Raw genomic sequence first — 21,571 nt, 5'->3', positions numbered from 1 at the left:
TATAACCTACAGCAGCCAAACAGACTTCAGAATGCATGAATTAGTCCTGATGATGGCCAATCTACAGCTCTACTTTGTTAAAAGGAACCAGCATTGCAAAGCAGTTTTTGTAGAAAAGGATGCCTCACAGCAGTCATCTTAACCTATCCCAAGTACTTGTCAATTCACTGTCCTGAAACAAGCATTCAACCATTGAAATGTTGGGACACTTGATAAGCACATCCTTGTTTCATGTCAATGGCTCATTAAGCTGTGAAGATAAGATGAGAGCCCGAAACCCTGTAACTTAAAAAAAAAAAAACAACTCAATCTTGTCAGATTCCTATCATTCATAACTGTTCCATTCCCTTGTTAATAAGGCGTTTCTTCAGCCTCAATGAACAATAAAAAGTCAGAAGCTACAAATAATGTAGCTGCTGACTTTCAATAAAAAGGTCCCTCGCCTGTCCAGGGGTCCAGCACCATGCTCACCTGAACCGCTTCTTCATTGGTCTTCAGGTCCCCAGTGCTGGCTTGTTTACTGTGGGCTGCTGGCTGTGACTCCTTGCGGCTTCACAACCAGCTGCCCACTGCGCATGCCTGAGCCATTCTCTAATTTGTGAGTGCCATAGCCTTCTGCAACCTGTCACAGGTCCCAGAAGGTTGCAGACAGAAGGGGAGCTTCCGATGGATCGCTGCGGTGATCCGATCAGAAGTGGGAGCAGGTTACCTGTCAAACCAGGTACCCACTCTCCTCTGCAACCCAAAAACCTGGCAATATTAGAAAAGCAGGCGGCGAGGAGGGCATAAAGCAGGACTTCCCTTCAGGGTGAATTCCTGTTTATCTGCAGTTCTATACTGTATGTGTCATCGTTAAGAATGCATAGCAGAAATGCAGGTCATAATGCATGTTGCATTAGTATTACCTGATTGATTTTCCACTGTGTTAAGGAATTCATTCAATTAAAGAATGGCCAGAAGGTCCGTCAACACTTAAAAACACAACATAAAAACGTGCTGGCGTGAAAAAGTCTTTGTGATAAAAAAGGCCTTTTCTCCGGTCTTATCCATTCTGCTGTTTGAAATGCATAGCAACGTATCCGCTACAAACAAGCACTGGCAACTTGCACTCAGCTTGAGGGGAAAGCCAATTCCCCTATTCAAGTAAAAAGACTTGAATAAATTATCTTATTAGTCATCTCCTGCAGAGTATCACAGCCTACTCAGCTTAACCAGAGCAGCCTGCAGTAAAGTGCAGAGCCAAGCTCTGCAGGTTTCTCTGGCGACACCATGGTTATTAAACATAACAGCCAGCCCCTCTGGACGAACACAAATTGGGGAGGGGCCCGAAAAAGGGACTAAAGGTCACAGAGCCATTTGGTGCCACGTCAGTCCTTAGCAGCGGTTTCCTGGCTCTGTGTGTTCCACATGCCTCTCTTGGAGTGATAGTAGTGGAAGAAGTTCCTCAAACGCAGTCGCTCAACTTCAAGCCCATTCTGTAGCACCCTGTAAAAAGTTCCAGACACAGAAGTTAATGCATCCCAAGCATTCCCAATCATTTTGCCAAATTATCAGGGGGGAAAAAAAAAATTCCAAACACCAAAGTTTAACACTGTTAAGATAATCAGTTTTTGACAGAGTTCATGCAACGTGACCATGAGAAAAGGATACTGACAGCACGTGATAGTATCAGTCTACACTCCATATGCTATAGATATTGTTCTAGCTCTGAAATATTTGCGTTAATTTTGTCATGTGTATTTTTTTTTTTTAACAAGATTTCTAAATTTTATTACTCTTCAAAAACAGAAAATACAAGTACATTTCTATAATCTTGCAAAACCTTACCCAAAAAAAACCCCCACCCCAAATCCCTCCCAAATCCCCCCCAAATCCCCTTCCACCCAGTGTCACTCGTCTAGTCGTCTATTTTATCACCTCCTTATATTTCACCCTCATACTCGTCAGTCCATATTTCGAAATATTTACTTGTCTTCTTAAATTCTGTCCACTTAACCCATTTGTCTTAGGAAACTCTGTCTGAACTTCCTCTTTGCTTCCCAGGTTTTCCATGTTGCAGATATATTCAACTCTTTTACATCAGTCTCTAATTTTAGTACATTCAAGTTCTAGCCATTTTCCCGGAATTACCCCCTTTGCTGCATTCAGCAAGTTAGGGACTACAGTATGTACTGTTTTTTTTTTTAATTTCCTGTTTTTTTAAATAGGCAAACCCATGGGTCATTAATAATATCTACACCTGCAATTTCCCCAATGTATTGTTGAACCTTCTGCCGATAATCTCGGATCTTTGGGCAGTCCCACCAAATGTGGGCCATCGTGCCCAACATACCAGAGACTTTTCTGGTTGATATTTTTGCTTTTTTACTGGTGTAATATACCATCTCGATAGACATTTATAGTTCATTTCAATGGTATCAACATCCACTGTATTTTTTCATGGGTACTAGTTTATATGGGTATTTTACGTTTCTTCTTGTTAAAGTAGATGTAATCCCTAACTGAATGAAGGTTTGCCAAAGCACTGTGTACCAAACCGTCACCCCCCCCCCCCCCTTCTAAAATGATAGAATTCACCCTTTATAATCGATTACAGCTCAGCAATGCTGCTCTTGTGCAGCCTCTTTGCAGCATCCTGTCCATACGCAGACCTTCCAACGTATGGCATTTCTCAGGCTGGATTCCCTGATGGTGGGCCATTCCTGTGTAATGCACTTTGAAATGGCCAATTAGCAACACTGGCACAGGAACAAAGTATTGTAATCCTATAGTAGAAGGGGCCTGAACACACAGCAATAATAATTTTATACATGCATACAGTGCCTTGCAAAAGTATTCATACCCCTTGACATTTTCCACATTTTGTCATGTTACAACCAAAAAATGTGAATGTTTTTTTATTGGGATTTTATGTGATAGACCAACACAAAGCAACACATAATTGTGAAGTGGAAGGAAAATGCTAAATGGTTTTACATTTTTTTTTACAAATAAATATGTAAAAAATGTGGTGTACATTTGAATTCAGCCCCCCTGAGTCAATACTTTGTAGAACCACCTTTTGCTGCAATTACAGCTGCAAGTTATTTGGGATGTCTCTACCAGCTTTGCACATCTAGAGAGTGACATTTTTCCCCATTCTTTGCAAAATAGCTTAAGCTCTGTCAGATTGGATGGAGAGCGTCTGAACAGCAATTTTCAAGTCTTGCCACAGATTCTCAATTGGATTAGGTCTGGACTTTGACTGGGCCATTCTAACACATAAACACATTTTGATCTAAACCATTCCATTGTAGCTCTCGCTGCACGTTTAGAGTAGTTGAGACTGGGGCGAAGATTCAGCTTCCAGCAGGACAAGTCTTTTGCAGACACTAACAGGTTTTCTTCTAAGATCGCCCTGTATTTGGTTCCATCCATCTTCCGATCAACTATGACCAGCTTCCCTGTCCCTGCTGAAGAAAAGCATCCCCACAACATGATGCGGCCTCCACCGTGTTTCATGGTGGGGGTGGTGTGTTCAGGGTGATGTGCAGTGTTAGTTTTTCACCATACATAGCATTTTGTTTTTAGGCCAAAAAGTTCAATTTTGATCTTATCTGACCAGAGCACCTTCTTCCACATGTTTGCTGTGTCCCCCACATGGCTTCTCGCAAACTGCAAACAGGAATTCTTATGGCTCTTTCAACAATTGCTTTCTTCTTGACACTTATCCATAAAGGCCAGATTGGTGGAGTGCATGACTAATAGTTGTCCTGTGGACAGATTCTCCCACCTGAGCTGTGGATCTCTGCAGCTCCTCCAGAGTTACCATGGGTCTCTTGGCTGCTTCTCTGAATAATTCTTTCCTTGCCCGGCCTGTAAGTTTAGGTGGACGGCCATGTCTTGGTAGGTTTGTAGTCGTGCCATACTTTCCGTTTTCGGATAATGGATTGAGCAGTGCTCGGTGTTCAAAGCTTGGAATACTTTTTTATAACCTAACTCCACTTTAAACTTCTCCACAACTTTATCCCTGACCTGTCTGGTGTGTTGTGTTCCTTGGCCTTCATGATGCTGGTTTGTTCACTAAGGTTCTCTAACAAACCTTTAAGGGCTTCACAGTACAGCTGTGTTTATACTGAGATTAAATTACGCACAGTTTGGCTCTGTTTACTAATTAGGTGGCTTCTGAATGCAATTGGGTCCACTAGATTTTAGTTTGGGGTATCAGGGTAAAGGGGGCTGAATACAATTGCAAACCAAATATTTCAGATATTTGTAAAAAAAATTAAAAACCATTTATAGTTTTCCTTTCACTTCACAATTATGTGCCACTTTGTGTTGGTCTATCCCATAAAATACATTTATGTTTTTGGTTGTAACATGACAAAATGTAGAAAATTTCAAGGGGTACAAATACTTTTTCAAGGCACTGTACATACATTATATATTCTAGGTAAACATATATTTCTAAGGCTCCGTTCACATACTGGCGTATCAGATCACGGGCAGAGTCAGCGCAATTCTGCTCGTGATCCTGAATAATTGCAAATAGCGGGACGCTCGTGCCACTCCCGTGACTTGCAATGGCACCCCAAACACAGCACGATTTTGCCGTGATTGTCACCCGACGAGTCGCAGGAAGATCGCTCAGAATTGTGGGAAGCCTGTCGCCTGAAAAAAGTTTGAGCGACAGGCGTCCAGTGATTCTGTTTGCATGCGCCGTGTTTGGGGTGCCATTGCAAGTCACGGGAATCACACGGGTGTCCTGCGATTTGCAATGCTTCGCAATCCGAAACGCCAGTATGTAAACAAAGCCTAAAGGTGCTATTGACATGAAAATTTTCACCACAGGTCAATAACAACCCATGCAATACATACACACACAAAGAAACCAAAACAAATAAGTTCGGAAACAAAGTTATGTGTAAAAAAATGGAATGACACAGGGAAAAAGTATTGAATACATAAAGAAAGGGAGGTGCAAAAAAAGGCATGGAAAGCCAGGACACCAGCTGAAATCTATCAGCAATTAGAAAGCAGTCCTGCCCCTTGTCAGTGCAAATTAACATCAGCTGGTTCAGCCTCAACTAATGGCCTATAAAAAAGGATCTCGTTACCAAGGTGTCACACAAGAAACCTCTCATGATGGTTAAAAGCAATGAGCTTAATTAAGACCTTCACAATCTTATTGTTGCAAAACATACTGATGGCATTGGTCACAGAAAGATTTCTAAATTTCTGAATGTTCCAGTGAGCACTGCTGAGGACATAACCTGGAAGTGGAAAGAATTTCACCATAATTCGGCCACGACCAGGTGCTCCTCGCAAGATTTCTGACAGAGGAGTGAAAACAATTATCAGAAGAGTTGTCCAAGAGCCAAGGACCAATTGTGGAGAGCTTCAAAAAGACCTGGAATTAGCAGGTACAATGGTTTCAAAGAAAACAATAAGAAATGCACTCAACCACCATGGCCTGTATGCACGCTCACCACGCAAGACTCCATTGCTGAAGATAAGAGCATGTTGAAGCTCGTTTAAGTTTGCTGCACAACATTTAAACAAGCCTGTGAAATACTGGGAGAATATAGTCTGATGAGACCAAATTGAACTCTTTTGATGCCATAATACACACCATGTTTGGAGGTGAAAATGGCACTGCACATCACCCCAAAAACACCACCATACCAAGATTGAAGTTTGGAGGTGGGAACATCATAGTGTGGGGCTGTTTTTTCAGCATACGATACTGGCAAACTTCATGTCATTGAAGGAAGGATGAATGGAAAAATGTACAAAGACATTCTTGATAAAAATCTGCTGCCATCTACCAGGATGATGAAGATGGAACAAGGGTGGACATTTCAGCAAGACAATGATCCCAAACACACAAAGCCAAGGAAACTCTCAATAGGTTTCAAAGAAGGAAAATAAGGTTGCTAGAATGGCCCAGCCAATCACTTGACTTGAATTCAATAGAAAATCTATGGAAAGATCAGAGTTCATAGAAGAGACTCACAGAACCTTCAAGATTTGAAGACTGTTTGTGTGGAAGAATGAGCCAAAATCACACCTGAGCAATGCATGCGACTAGTTTCTTCATACAGGAGGCGTCTTAACGCTGTCATTAACGACAAAGGATTTTGTATGAAGTATTAAATAAATTTCAGTTAGCATTTTCAATACTTTTTTCTGTGTCATTCCATGTAATTACACATTTCTGATAATATTTGTTAATATTTGATAATAGAAATATATTTACCAAAAAAATGGTGACGTGTTTAATACTTATTTCACCCGCGTGTGTATATATATTTACATACACTGGTCAAAAAAATTAAAGGAACACTTTTAATCAGAGTATAGCATCAAGTCAATTACACTCCTGGGATATTGATCTGGTCAGCTAAGTAGCAGAGGGGGTGGTTAACCACTTGCCTACCGGGTACTTTCACCCCCTTCCTATCCAGGCCAATTTTCAGCTTTCAGTGCTCTCACGCTTTGAATGACAACTGCGCGGTCATGCTACACTGTACCCATATAAAATTTTTATCATTTTTTTCACACAAATAGAGCTTTCTTTTGGTGGTATTTAATCATCTCTGGGTTTTTTATTTCTTACAAAAAAAAAAGAGAAAAAAGACAGAAAAGTTTGAAAAAAGTGCCCTGATTACATTCCTCTGTGTCCCCAAACGGCTGATCGGCTCTGCTCCTTCCTCACACGCAGTCTCTGTGTGAGGAAGGAGAGCTGGCGATGAGAGATTATCTCATATGTTTACATATGAGATCATCTCTCATTGCATGGCCCGATCACGTGGTAAATGGCCGCTGTGATTGGCCATTTACCACAATCTGTGATTGGCTGTGTCCAAGGGACACGGCCGACACAGATTTTCCCCGATGCGCGCTCGCGGGAGCGCGCGGGGAGCCTGTCTCTGGGAGGCCGTATAAAGACGGCCTCCCGAAAATTAGAGTCCGAACTGTAGCCATACTTCGGCTATAGCGCGGATCTGAAGAAGTTAATCAGTTTCAGCTGCTTTGTCATTAAAGAAATTAACAGGTGCTCTAGATGGGCAACAATGAGACGACCTCCAAAACAGGAGTGGTTTTACAGGTGGAGGCCACTGACTTTTTTTTCTCAACTCCTCTTTTTTTGCTGTTTTTCAATAGTTTTGCATTTGGCTAGGGTCAGTGTCACTACTGGTAGCATGAGGGGATACCTGGACCCTATAAAGGTTGCACAGGCAGTTCAATTCCTCCAGGATGACACATCAATACGTGCCATTGCCAGAAGGTTTGCTGTGTCTCCCAGCACAGTAGAAAAGAGCATAGAGGAGGTTCCACGAGACAAGCAGTTACTACTCTAGGAGAGCTGGACAGAGCCGTAGAAGGTCTTTAACCCATTAGCTCCTTTGTGCAAGGAGAACAGGATGAGCACTGCCAGAGCCCTACAAAATGACCTCAGGCAGGCCACTGGTGTGAATGTCTCTGACCAAACATCAGAAAAAGAACTTCATGAGGGTGGCCTGAGGGTCCAACAGCATCTAGTGGGCCCTGTGCTCATTGCCTGGCACTGTGGAGCTCGATTGGCATTTGCCATTGAACACCGGAATTAGCAGGTCCTCCACTAGCGCCCTGTGCTTTCCACAGATGAGAGTAGGTTCACCCTGAGCACGTGACAGGCGTGAAAGGGTTTGGAGAAGCCGTGGAGAACGTTATGCTGGCTGTAACATTGTTAAGCATGGTCTGGGGAGGCATAACCATGGAGGGATGCACAGATCTCTACAGGCTAGAAAATTGCACACTGACTGCCATTAGGCATTGGGATGAAGCCCTTGGACCCTTTGTCAGACCCTATGCTGCTGCAGTGGGTCCTGGGTTCCTGTTGCATGACAATGCCCAGGATCATGTGGAGAGAGTATGCAGCCAGTTCTTAGAGGATGAAGGAATTGATACCATTGAATGGCCCCACACTCGTCTAACATAAATCAAATAGAACCCCTCTGGGACAATATGTTTTGGTCCATCCGACACTGCCAGGTTGCACCTCAGTCTGTTCAGGAGCTCAGTAATGCCCTGGTCTAGATCTGGGTGGAAATATCGCAGGACACCAGCCATCGTCTCATTAGGAGCATGCCCCGACGTTTCAAACATACATACAAGCACATGGGGCCCATACAAACTACTGAGTACTGTTTTGAGTTGCTGCAATGCAATTTCAGCAAAATGGACTAGCCTGCTGCATCATTTTTTCACTTTGAGTTTTGGGGTGTCTTTGAATTCAGCCCTCTGTAGGCTGATAATTTTAATTTCCACCAAACGATGTGGCATCCTTTAGTTCCTAACACATTACCCAGTATAGATATTCAGCATGATATTTTTCCCCATTGAGATCTGATGTGTTTTCAAAGCATTCCTTTTAATTTTTTTTTAATTAGTGTATATTATATATATATATATATATATCCTCATTGGGATAACTGTTTGGGTGACAACTGAGAAAGAGAAAGAAGTAAAATACCCTACAGAGGCCAATCCCCTCTTTACTCTCTGCAAAACTAGCAAAAAAAAGGCTTGTGGTGCTCCACAGATATTTTTAGGCCTCACGTACACTGCTGCTGATAAACTATAGACGTTTAAGAGCAGTTGAGCGTTTTTTTCAGCAGCCCCTGAACTCTCATCTATGTTATCTTACCTGTCCACGTACACTGAGACATTTAAAGTTGTTTAGAGGCAGTTGAGTTTAGTGGCATTGTTTTTTTTTTTGAAGCAAAAAAAATGCGTTCAGACGGAAGTTTATTGGCATTTGAAATGCCAAACGCTTGTAACAGCATGCAAACATGTCTAAACAGGGTAACGCGTTTATAAGCGGTTCGTTTATAGGTGTTTTCAATGGGGATACATTTCTGACCATTTTACAATGTAAAACACTTCTAAACGTGGCATATAAACGCTGCCAAACTGACTTTTTTAACCATCGGTTACTAGCTATCAAGTTCCAGTGCTCAGGAGAGGTTTTCGTGTATAAAACGTCTCGTGCATGAAGCCTTAATTTGTTTGGAGTTCAGCTTTAATGTAAAAATGTAATAAGTTAAACTTCTGTTTCTTTGGGCTGTCTGCAGTGAAGGAAATAAAATATACTTAAGAAGTCACACAATGTTTTCCAGGAACAACTAACTGCCTGGAACATTGTATAGCCAAAATAAGCATTAGCAGATGACTTAAGTTTCAACAGAATGTAGCCTAGCAGTGGAAATACTTAAGCCTTCACTGTATAATATAGTTTAGAATCCAAGTATATAAATAAAAATAAAAAAGGAACTAAGTTTGCTGAATTAACTGCTTAAAGTGGAGCTTGACATAACCAAGAGCCAGGAGGTGGAAAAAGCTGAACTTCAGTCAAAACTTAAATAGGTAACTGTTTACACCTCTGGCAACTTTTACTGCAGTCAGTAACAGATGGCAAGGGTCATTAAAAATGAGGGATTGGTGAGGAAGAATTCCTCAAACTTCCTATATGGGGTTACATGACCAGGAAATAAGGGAAAATCTCACCAATGGGGTCACAAGCAGAAATAAAAACCTAAAAAGATATTCAAACCTTTCCCACAGTATATCCAAAACACAGACAGTGGAAAAAGCAGCAAAATGCTTGAGGACAGATGTAGGTTGTAGAGAAAAAAGCGAGACTCTTCTATAAAAAACTGCATCGCACCTGTCCAGAAGTTCCCAGTCTTCTCCTCCCCATCGGTCTTTGAACTCTTCTGTATTCATACCTCCAATACGATCAAAATCGGACTTGTAAATCCCAAAAAGGCCAAAGCCATTAACTTCCCAATAGCCTGCAGTCATAAAACAAGGCATGAGTATATGAAGAATGTCAATGTGATATACAATTAAAGATCAAATACTGCACAAAATTACAGCCAGGAAGAGGGTAAGAGGATGATGAACAGTCGGAATTTTATAACTAGCCTCTTACCATATAGAGTTTAGGAATCATATTCGCATGATAATAAATTTCTCATTTATACTGCACTGACCTATTCTTAAATGCTTTGGAGATTAATAAATTCTTTACTCCACGCAGGGTATTCCAAAGACTTTATTCCATTAAAGGGGCACTAAATCAACTCTTTCTGCTGAGTTCAGGAAACTACAGTAAAAAAACCATTAACACTTTTTCTGCATGATGCTTCACAATTAAAGTAGGATTCCATACAAAATCAAAAGAATCAAATACTCCTAAAACTGTCCCCTACCTCTCAAAGAGTGGACTTGTTGCACAATAATCTAATTACACACTGGACATTATTTTCCAAGTACTAGTTGGAAAAGGACATCTAAAAAGCCTGTCTAGTTAATGTAATAGGAGTTTAAAAAACCAGCCCTGGACCGTGAGCTATGGACTGAAAACCTGGTTGTAGCAAATTCATGGAGAATGGGAAGCTGCTTCCACTTGAAACGCTTAGGGAGCTCTATGGTAGTTTCCCTTTGGCTTTCCGGCGTTACAAGCAATTTCACCACTTTTTTTTTTTTTTTTACAACCCATGGCCGCTCAATCAGGGCTATGTCTACTCTTACCCCATTTGAGCGTCTTTTTATTGCCAAGGAGCCTATACCCCATATGGTTTCAGAACTATCTAAACTGCTGAGCTTCACTTCCACCACTAACTACTTATATCTGGGAGTGGGAACGTGACCTAGGGTTAGAGTTCTCCACAGAGCAACTATTTCACTAGATCATTTGATCCATTCCATAGACTCCAAAAGTCAAGAAACGTATTATAAAAACATACTGACACGGTGGTGTCGCGTGCCCACTAATTTGTCACGAATGTACCCTTCCACCTCCGATTTTTGTTGTCGAGGTTGTGATCAGCGAGGTACACTCTTACACTTGTGGTGGGACTGCCCCATGATTGGACCCTTTCTGGGCCGATACCAAAGCCCAGATGAATAAAAAAATACTCGATTTGGACATCCCTTTCTTCCTGGTCCACTTCCTACTCCATGTACCCTCCCTTTCGCTTAGCCAATACAAGCACAGTGCCCTATCACATGTACTTAATGCAACTAATAGGGATGCACCGAATATTCGGCGGCCGAACATTATTCGGCCGAAAATAGAAAAAATAGCACTTTCGGTGTTCGGCCGAATAAGTCAAAAGGCCGAATAATTTTGTGCCGAACAATAGGGCTGAACGATAGTCGATATGATATCGACTATCGTTCTGTGGCCGTAGGCGATATTCATATCGCCGAGGTCACGATATTTACAGGGGGAAGGGACTCGGAGGAGGACTCACAGTCTTCCGTGTTAGGCAGGGGAAGCCGGGACACTTCAGCGGTGAGCATACATTACTCACTCGTGCACTGCAGCCCGCCCCACACATTCAGTGAGTCTTACTCTCCTCCCTAGTTTTTTCAATGGCACATTCAGGAAGCCAATCACGCCGTGATTAGCTGCACAGCGAACCAATCACGCGTGCCTGCACACCTGATTGGTTCCGCTGTGCCGCTACTCACTGCGTGATTGGCTTCCTGAATGTGCCATTGAAAAAACTAGGGAGGAGAGTAAGATTCACTGAATGTGTGGGGTGGGCTGCAGTGCACGAGTGAGTAATGTATGTATGCGGCTGTGCTCCTTTCCAGGCTCCTACTACCACCTCCAGCCTCCTACTACCACCACTATGAGAGACTGTCTGTCACTGTATAATCTGATTGAGTCCACACTGACACTGACTGACTGTCACTGAGTAATTGATGTTACCATATTAACCCTGACCTGCCCAGTGCCCTGTATCTGCAATTAAAATTTACAAGGCTGCCTGCATGCTTCCTGATTTCCATTCCCAGCATCCTTCCCAATCCCTACAGTGTCACTAACATTAACCCTATGGTACAAGGCTGCAGTGTGCACTGAATCCCATTCCCTACAGTAACATTTAGGGAGAGAGACATGAGAGGACAAGAGAGAGAGAGACATGAGAGGACAAGAGAGAGAGAGAGACATGAGAGGACAAGAGAGAGAGAGACATGAGAGGACAAGAGAGAGAGAGACATGAGAGGACAAGAGAGAGAGAGACATGAGAGGACAAGAGGACAAAAAATTGGCAAAATAAATGGAAAAAATGCGAAACACCGCGTTCGGTATTCGGCCAAACATTTCATTATTATTCGGCTTCGGCCAAGAATTTCATTTCGGTGCATCCCTAGCAACTAAACAACTACTCCCCATTTATTGGAAGTGGGCTCAAGCTCCTACCGGTAGCTGTGAGGAGTGGATTAGGAAGGTGAAGGAGATTATGGATGCCAAGGACTGGGTGGAGACGTGCAGGCAAAAGCACTTCAATAGTATCTGGTGTGGCAGGATTACACCGCTGACCCTGACCACACCCTGTCCAGTCAGGATGTAACCCTGCTAGTTAGCAGATCCCTCATTCAGATTGCGCTCTTATTTGAAAAAGCCACCTATTTGGCCTTTTCTTTTTGCTTTCAAACCATTATCCCATTTTCCTCAGCAGCACATGCCGGTTTGGGCGATCACAGTCACAGAGAAAGTTCAGGTATATGTCCAATTCTTTTTCATGAAAATAATTCTAGAATTTATTTCCTACTGAAGTTTATATGTTCTTTTATTTTGTTTTTATGCTACTTTTTGGCAGCTGACATGTACACCATTGGGGTATAATATAATTCAAGGCTTTACGGGTTTCCCTCCCCCTGTAGGTATTATTCGCTCATACTTAAAAGTTTTACTAAACACAGGACCCTGAATTCACTATATCTGGTCTCCCACAGTACACCGAACATGGAAATGCAATTATTATTTAGTAAATATAAACTGCAAAATACCTTTTCTCATCAGCAGTATATAGCAGTCTTGTGACTTCTATTTGTTCCTGGAGAAGCTTGCAGGAGGAGTTTTCATATTGCACTGAGCTGTCCTATGAGGCTGCAGGGCTTTAGACCCTCTGTCTGGACATGTCTGGATAGTGCTGATTGGCCCTGTGCTGATAACATGCACTCTCCCAAGAAAAAAAAAAAACCTCTCTAGCAATACACACCAAACTGAGCATGTGCAGCCTGACTCCAAAAGCTCTGTCTTATCCGAACATGTTGTTTTGGAGTCAGTGGTAGGAGGAGGACCTGTACATACAAAATCAAGCAGCCTTTTTACACAATGCACAGGATTAACCCCTTTGGTTCCACAGTGAGTATAACAAGCATGCTTTACTGCATATACAGACTGATTTCACAGTCTGTACACAATATAGAGTTCTCTAATTGCACATTTCTGTTGTCACCGCTATCCTTCTAGCATGCCCTTCGTTGGAGGGGCGTTTATTTGGTCTTAATGGCCTTCCTTCCAAACTAAGGGCTCAATAGTTATTGTAGTACCAGCCTGCTCCTTTTTGGTGCCTAGGCTTGCTTATATGTCTGTAATGCTTGGTTATTTTTTGGTTACTAGTATATGCATTATGTGGGTGGTATCCCCCCATTACTTGTGTCAGCACTACTACTTGATCTCTTGTATTTGTTTATGGTTTATGACAAAATTGCTATGTCTCTGCTGGAATGTTTTTTTTTCTAAATAAAGATTACATACATGAAAAAAAAAAATGAATTTTATATATATATATATATATATATATATATATATATATATAATATATAACCAGCCCGCCCAAGCTGCATGGAATACACATAGTGCTACTGTGCAAGGGTGGAAATGCAGCCATAGAAGATCAGGAAACTCCTATTGGGGCCTGTACAGAGTTTCTGTACATAGACTTTGACATGCAACGTTACGGCAGATTGCAACATTTTGGAGCCATGCAGGACTCTTATCAGGAAGTGACAAAGTGTGATACAGAACCAAAAATATTTATAGAACCATTCATCAATCAGTGAGCAAGAAAAACCTGAGCCCCGCCCCCTGATGCCATATTCCTGCCATTTAACTAGACTAAATTACATGGCAACAAATCCCTTCTGCATGCAGAAAAATAAAACAACAGCGATCAGGAAAAGCATGAGATCGGTTTCAATCTAAATATACATAAGTGGGCACATACTAGCTTTAAATGAATATTTAATGTGCAAAAGGATGACGTTTCATTATTCACTTTGTGAGGTAAACATTATAGCTGGGCAGGAAGCCGATCTTGGCATAATAATTTACTTTGGTTGCTAGGTCCTGGAGGTGGCATATCCATAGCCTCCAAATATGGATATGCCTCTTCCAGCTATGGATAGGACTCTTCCGCTGCCTAGCAACTGGAGTATTTATTATTTTTTTTTTTATTTATTTCAGGTACTTATATAGCGCTGTCAATTTACGCAGCGCTTTACATATACATTGTACATTCACATCAGTCCCTGCCCTCAAGGAGCTTACAATCTAAGGTCCCTAACTCACATACATACACAGGGGCCATTTTTTTTTATACAGGATCCAATTAACCTACCAACGTGTCTTTGGAGTGTGGGAGGAAACCGGAGTACCCGGAGGAAACCAACGCAGGCACGGGGAGAACATGCAAACTCCAGACAGGTAGTGTCGTGGTTGGGATTCGAACCAGTGACCCTCTTGCTGCTAGGTGAAAGTGCTCACCACTACACCACTGTGCCGCCCGAGTAAACTATTATTTAAAAATCGGCTTCCCTCCCAGCTAGTATGTGGTCACTGTATATTTACATTGAAACAGACCTTTTGGTTTTCCTAATCACTGTTTTATTGTTTCTGCATGCAGAAGGGATTTTTTGATGCGTCATTTTTTCAAAAGTCTATTTAGATGGCAGGAATATGATGTAATTATGATGTCAGGGGACAGGGCTGAGGTTTTTTCTTGCTCACTGATTGGTGGATGATATTTAAATATTTTATGTTCTGCATTTCACTTTGTCACATGCCTGATGAAGGGGTCCTGGGTGGCTTCGAAAAATTGCTATCTGCTGTAACGATGTGATCGCTGATTAAAGCTTTGCATCCATTCTGGAGATCCTTGGTGTGCTATTGACATGTTCTTGCTTAGACTTTCAGACAGTCTCTAGAAAGGCTGAAAATTTAGAAAAAACAAATGTACACAGTATATCATGGCTGAAATATAGTTTAATCATATTTAACAGTTTATATTTATTTTTTTATAAATTGTGGGTAAATTGCAGGCTTAAACAACTGTACTTTTAGTACAGTTATTCTTGCAATGATTTCCCACCCCTTCATTCTTTCCATTCATAAGAATCAATGGAGATCCTTCCACGTGCTGGAGTTCTACTGAGGCCATTGTGCCATCCCCTATAGGCCTGATACTGATAGCGAGAAGTGAAAGTAGTCAATTTTAGGACTTAGCGGGATTACTTGGGCCATGCAGTAGAAAAAGCAGCTCTTTGCAGACTGGCTCAGCTTTACCTTATGTTCCACAAAACAATCAGACAAGTCTTTCTAACTTTTATCATCACTTTCTACTACCAAGAAACCATGTATGAATATCAGGTGATCCAAATCTACTGGTAGCATGTTTGATACAGATCAGTTACAGCAAGTAAAGCTAGAGACAGTCAGGTAACTAGCATTTTCAGGGGTCAGCAAAAGCTGCCTTCGTGTGTTGCCTATTAAAGGCTTACTTTATGCGAACGTAGAAAAAAGCACTTCTCATTTCCAAAGGAAGAAGCATTGCACATCAAAGACAAAGGTAGCTGGAAAGCACACTGATAGAAAATCATTTAGGCAGGAATATGCTCTCACCTCTGGGATTCATTGGGGAGCTACCACAGCTCAGCCTCATAACGATCGGAGCAAAGGCCAGACGCCCCTCCACGCAATGCTTTCTAACACTGTCCAGTACTGACAGAGGGAAATGTATGTGCAGGTCACACAGAAACACAATGCTATGATTGTCCTGGAAAACACACAATCATTTATAGTAGGGCAGCGATTTGCTCAGGATTCATTGATATTCTCTTGAAATTTCACAAACCTGTATAGTGTCAACTCCAGCCTGTAGTCCTGCTGCCCTCTCAAAATTTCCACTTCTCTTCAGATACTGATAGCTGAGAAGGAGATTAATGGCATCAATACAGGTGGCATTACAGACATAAAAGATACAGATGCTTCAGATCTGCATTCTGATACAGAAATCTGCAGAAAACCAATGGCTTACTTTATGCAGTGCATAAAAAGATACTTTACTATATAAAGAAAACGGGTCACCTCTTTATGTAGTACCTATTGCACTATGCAAGGAGATTTAAAAAAAAAAAATGGTATTTTTGACTTACCGTAAAAATCAATTTCTCTGATATTCATTGACGGACACAGCTCCTGATATTCATAACCATTTGGTTATACTGCCCCTACAGGCAGGGCAGCCATCAGAAATTTTGGGGCCCCTTACACAGCTTTAGGTCTGGGCCCCCCGGGGCTGACCACAAACATTCCTCAAGGCCCACCCACTGGCTCTCCCACCAAATCCACCCACTGGCCATCCCACCATGTCCTTCAGTGCACCCACTTTTATTTTAATACTTTTACAACCTAATATATCCTCCATCCCATGTCCTCCTCCTTCCCCATTCCATGTGCTTCTCTTCCTCTTCCAGTCCCATCTCCCCCATCCCATGTCCTCCTCCTTCATCCCATGTCTTCCTGCTCCTACAGTCCCATCTTCCACATCCTCCTCCTTCTGCAGTCCCATCTTCACCATCCCATGTCTTCTTTCCCCAGTCCCATCTCCTCCATCCCATGTCCTCCTGCTCCTCCAGTCCCATCTCCTCCATCCCACATCCTCCTCCTCCATCCCACATCCTCCTCTTCCATCCCATGTCCTTCTCCATCCCATGTCCTCCTCTTCCATCCCATGTCCTTCTCCATCCCATGTCCTCCTCCATCCCATGTCCTCCTCCATCCCATGTCCTTCTCCATCCCATGTCCTCCTCCATCCCATGTCCTCCTCTTCCATCCCATGTCCTCCTCTTCCATCCCATGTCCTCCTCCATCCCATGTCCTCCTCCATCCCATGTCCTCCTCCATCCCATGTCCTTCTCCATCCCATGTCCTCCTCCATCCCATGTCCTCCTCCATCCCATGTCCTCCTCTTCCACCCCATGTCCTTCTCCATCCCATGTCCTCCTCCATCCCATGTCCTCCTCTTCCACCCCATGTCCTCCTCCATCCCATGTCCTCCTCTTCCACCCCATGTCCTTCTCCATCCCATGTCGTCCTTCTCCAGTCTCATCTCCCTTCTACGATAGTCCTCTCTCAGTGTCCTCCCACTGTAGTCGTTCATTCTATCCCTTCTGCGCCGTCAGTACAGCCCAGATCCAGTCCAGTGTAATCCCTCCAGTATGTAAAGAGTGTGGAGGGTATGAAAGTGGCAGAATGGGGAAGAGTTTATTTTAATGGCAGTCTGTGGGATGACTAGGGAGTGATGTTGGGCAGATAAGGGTCCAAGTGTCTTTCAGCTGGATGTATGAAGTGGTATGTGGGTGATGCAAGCTGGGGGGAGTAGGGGGCTGAGATGTGGTGTTTAGAATAAAAAAATAAACTATTGTGCTCACTCACTAATAATATACAACAATACATAATACAAAATTGTTACCCAAAGAAAAAAATCCTCCTTTTATAAGCTGTAAATATATATCTATATAATCCACCTCCAGCACTCTTTTCATGTCCAGATGATGTGAAATTAATTTATGACAATTCATTTAACCCTGTGTTATCCAAGTTCTGAGTCTGTACAATCAGAAGTGTAAACTAACCACATAAACAAAGGGTTAAATGAACGATCATAGATTATCTGGACTGAGTGGTTGGGGGATGTCTTTATGTAGATAGGGCTGTGTGCCAGCTTGGGAGATATCTGTCACAATCCCTGTCTCTTCTTGATTCTCCTCCTCTCCTTATCCCTGCAATACCTACAAGACAAATCCTAACAGAAACTTTGGCAGCTTTTCATCCAAGAAAAATTTCAGGTCAGTGGTCACCTTCTCCCTGTAGTTTGAGCAGCCATCCCAGCCAGCAGTAGCTAAAGTGAACACCGCCCTTCTTCAGCATTCCGCACTGTTGATTGGAGGAGGGGGATGGGGAGGGGTTTGAGTCAAAGATCAGTGCGGGAGACAAGGGAGTGGAGAAGAGAAAGGAGCTGTGGAGATTCTAAATACATACAGCGCCGGTGCAGACAGTGTATGTATTTAGAAGCAATAACACTGCTGCTGTCCCCACAGTGGCAAGTATATCCCTCCACTTACCCTGGACCCTCAGTCCGCCCCTGGTCAGAATGGAGGAAGAGCCCAGACTCCGTCGGCTAGTTGTGCTGTTGTGATAAGCAGCCGGGACCTGTTACAGAGGGGTTCATAGCGGCCCCGGTCCTCAGAGAATATGCGGGGAATGTGCCCAGAGAAGCGATCCCTGCCCGGGCCCCTAGAGACAGCAATAGCACATATCAGCTCGACCCCCCCCCCCCCGCTCGTGTGTACGAGCGGGGGGGGGGGGGGGTGTGTCGGCTTGCGGCGGTGAAGATCGGAAGCCATTGTTTTTAAAGTGTGTAAGGGGGAAGCAGTCCCCGGGCCCCTGTAGAGGCTCGGGCCCCTTACACCAGTACTGCCTGTACCCCCCTGATGGCGGCCCTGCCTACAGGAATAGGTCACTAGGCAGAAAAAAATTCTGGCTACATTCATGGGCAGTCCCAGGGGATATACTCCCTCTCTTTGCTATAGCCACTCAGTTTTGTTACAAGCAGTGTCTGGAGAATTATAACTCAACAGAGGGGTGGGTGCTGTGTCCATCAATGAACATCAGAGAAATGGATTTTACGGCAAGTCAAAAATCCCATTTTCTCTTTCGTCCATTGACGGACACAACTCCTGATATTCATAACCATTGGGACATCCCAAAGCAGTGTAAAACATGAGGGGTGGGAACAACAAAAAAATTCCCAAGGCTAAACATTAGCCAACCAGGCAACAGGAGCTCAACTAAACAACTGGAGCACACCTGAAAAAAAAACAACACACCCTCAAAGAGGATCAGGTCCTCCTAAACAGCAGCCTGCAAAACCTTGCGGCCAAAAGAAGCATCCGCAGATACCAACACATCCACTTTATAAAACTTTGTAAAAGTATGCACAGACGACCAGGTGGCCGCCTTGCAAATCTGCGTCACTGACGCCAGATGACAAAAACCCAGGAGGCACTAAGCGCCCTAGTAGAGTGTGACTTGACAGGGAAAGGAGGAACCTGACCCCTGATGGAATAGGCCTGAACCACCGTCTGTCTGATCCACCTGGAAATGGTCGCAGGGGAAGCAAACAACCCTTTTCAAGGTCCAACTGTGAGCACAGAGAGAGTCTGACTTCCTGAAAGACTCCGTAGCTGCCAGGTACACCCTAATTGCCCGGACCACATCCAAGGCATGCAAGACAATTTTCTTTAGGATGTTTAGGCCTGGGACACAGGGAAGGCAACACAATGTCTTCATTCAAATGAAAATAAGAGATAACCTTTGGAAGGAACGACGGACAGGGGCGAAGAACCACCTTATCCCTGTGAATCACCAGGTAAGGTTAACGACAGGATAATGCTGCTAGGTCCCAAATCCTGTGCACAGAGGTGATAGTCACTAAAAGGCCACCTTCTGGGACTGCGTAAGCAGAGGAATCTCTCGAATATTTTCAAATGGAGGCTTCGGTCGAGCTAAAAGCACGAAATTAGGATCCCAAGGCGGCAACAGAGCCCACACTTGAGGGACCAAATGTCGGACACCCTGCAGAAAGGCACGCACCAGGGAATGTGTGTCCAAAGATCATTAAAATAAGACCGCCAAAGCCGACACCTGGCCCCTGATGATACTCAAGTCCAATTTCTGTTCAACCCCCTGTTGAAGAAAGGTCAAGAACCAAGTCCGTCTTCCACGTACAATGGTAGATCTTCCTAGAGGTAGATTGCCTAGCTTTCAACAGTGTAGGAATCACCAACTCAGATAAACCCCTATTCTTAAGCACCTGGCGTTGCAGGCCCAGCAAGGTGACCCACGTCCCCAGTGGCTGATTTAGATTCAGGATCTTATGAGACAGATGAGGCAGGGGGCACTTTCTGCTAGCCTATTGCCCACAAGCCACCTCAACCCGGGACACAGGGGACTCCTGGACCACCGTCAGTGCATGGATGAATGGTTGGCAGCCTCAGAGAGGGGATCATGTGCGGAAACGTGTTCCAAAGACTCCATGAGTCACCAGGGGGGCTCACAAAAAGTGTAAATTACTGCTTAGAGACAACCTCCACCTCGTTGGCAGTACCACCCGGTAGCCAGGCACAAAGCACCAAGCGATCCTCAGAAGAGGGAGAGGACCCCACCAGACTCACCACCCACATAAACAGGCACCTGCAGCCACCAGGAGAATCTGCACTACATGTGCGGCGATTAGGAAGTAAAATGATCCAGGAGTCAGCATCAGGGGAGGAGGAGGGGCCCCCACTGCCAAAATCGCTGCCCACAGGGCTCCACTGTCATGGATGCCGCTATTTCAAATGGCAAACCACAAGAAAATGGCCGCCGGACTACAGTAAACCCCCCCTCCATTGCGGGGGTTACGTTCCGGACCCAGCCGCGAAAAGTGAAATTCCGCGAAATAGAAAAACCCTATTAAAATGCATTGTAGGCATGTTTTTTTTTACTGTCACTGTACTTGTAAAAGCATTTTAAGGTCTTTAAACACACTTTTAAAACCATAGAAACTCATTTAAACACATAAAAAGATACTAAGAGAAGAGCAAGAGCTATGGAAAACACAAAAATATTTCATTTTTAATGATTTATATAGTAAAATAACATTACAAAAAAAAACGCAAATTACCGGGACCGCAAAAACTGAACCGCGATGGAGCGGGGGATTACTGTACACAAACATGGCCGTGGTGTATAGAAACACACAGGTTACAACAAAAAGGGTGGCCCGCATGGCAAAGGGACCCAGGGGGGAGATCAGGCCTCAAAAACAGATCCAAGCAGGATGGGGGGCCCTGGTAGGAGTCCCCACCAGGTACAACCTCCCCCTCTGCACAACCAAACGTACGGTCTCTGGTGGCGCACCTGCCCCGACCCCTATCACCAGTTAGCCCTGCCCCCATCCCAGGAAAGTGGCCAGACCACTCAAATAGCCCCAGCGTGGGAGGGGGGGGGCTGAATGAGGGACTTGCAAAGGGGAGAGGGGTGCCTGCAGGAAGCAGAGGAACCCGGGGGTCCGACCTCCCCAAGTCTACCCCAAAACCCTCCAGGGGGAGAGGGGGGGATAGCTACTCACCATACCAGGAACCAGGCGGGCACCGCTCCTGACAGAACCCCTCTCCATCAGAAGGAGGGGCTGTCAGCTAGTAGGAACGCTGCGACTCGAGCTGAGACCCGGTCATATGCGACCTCACGAGGCGTTTAACTCGCAGGCCAGCCCCGTCCAGTGGGGATATGTTGCGGCCGACCTAGCACGGAGCTGTGGTCTGCGCACACTCGCTGGCCAGACTGAGGTGATCTCTGGATCTAGATTATCCAGCCCGTCGCCCAGTCCGGTAGTTTATTGTAGATCTCACAGGAAAA

At 44.0% G+C, this 21,571-nt stretch overlaps 1 protein-coding gene across 1 annotated transcript in view; it reads right to left on the bottom strand.

Moving 5' to 3' along the window:
- Positions 1-711: 711 nt before the first annotated feature.
- B4GALNT4 (beta-1,4-N-acetyl-galactosaminyltransferase 4) overlaps positions 712-21,571 on the bottom strand; it is a 192,209-nt gene continuing 171,349 nt past the window's right edge. Inside the window, exons 18-21 of the mRNA XM_082269845.1 lie at positions 15,963-16,035; positions 15,731-15,884; positions 9,692-9,818; positions 712-1,485 (exon numbers count right to left, since the gene is read on the bottom strand). Coding sequence (XP_082125971.1) covers positions 1,368-1,485; positions 9,692-9,818; positions 15,731-15,884; positions 15,963-16,035 — 472 coding nt within the window. The 3' untranslated portion in view covers positions 712-1,367. The remainder of the gene's footprint in view (positions 1,486-9,691; positions 9,819-15,730; positions 15,885-15,962; positions 16,036-21,571) is intronic.

The sequence above is a fragment of the Pelophylax lessonae genome (assembly GCF_965119305.1).
Source record: "Pelophylax lessonae genome assembly, chromosome: 10".
Classification (NCBI taxonomy): Eukaryota; Metazoa; Chordata; class Amphibia; order Anura; family Ranidae; genus Pelophylax; species Pelophylax lessonae.
This window is presented reverse-complemented; position numbering and strand designations above follow the sequence as displayed.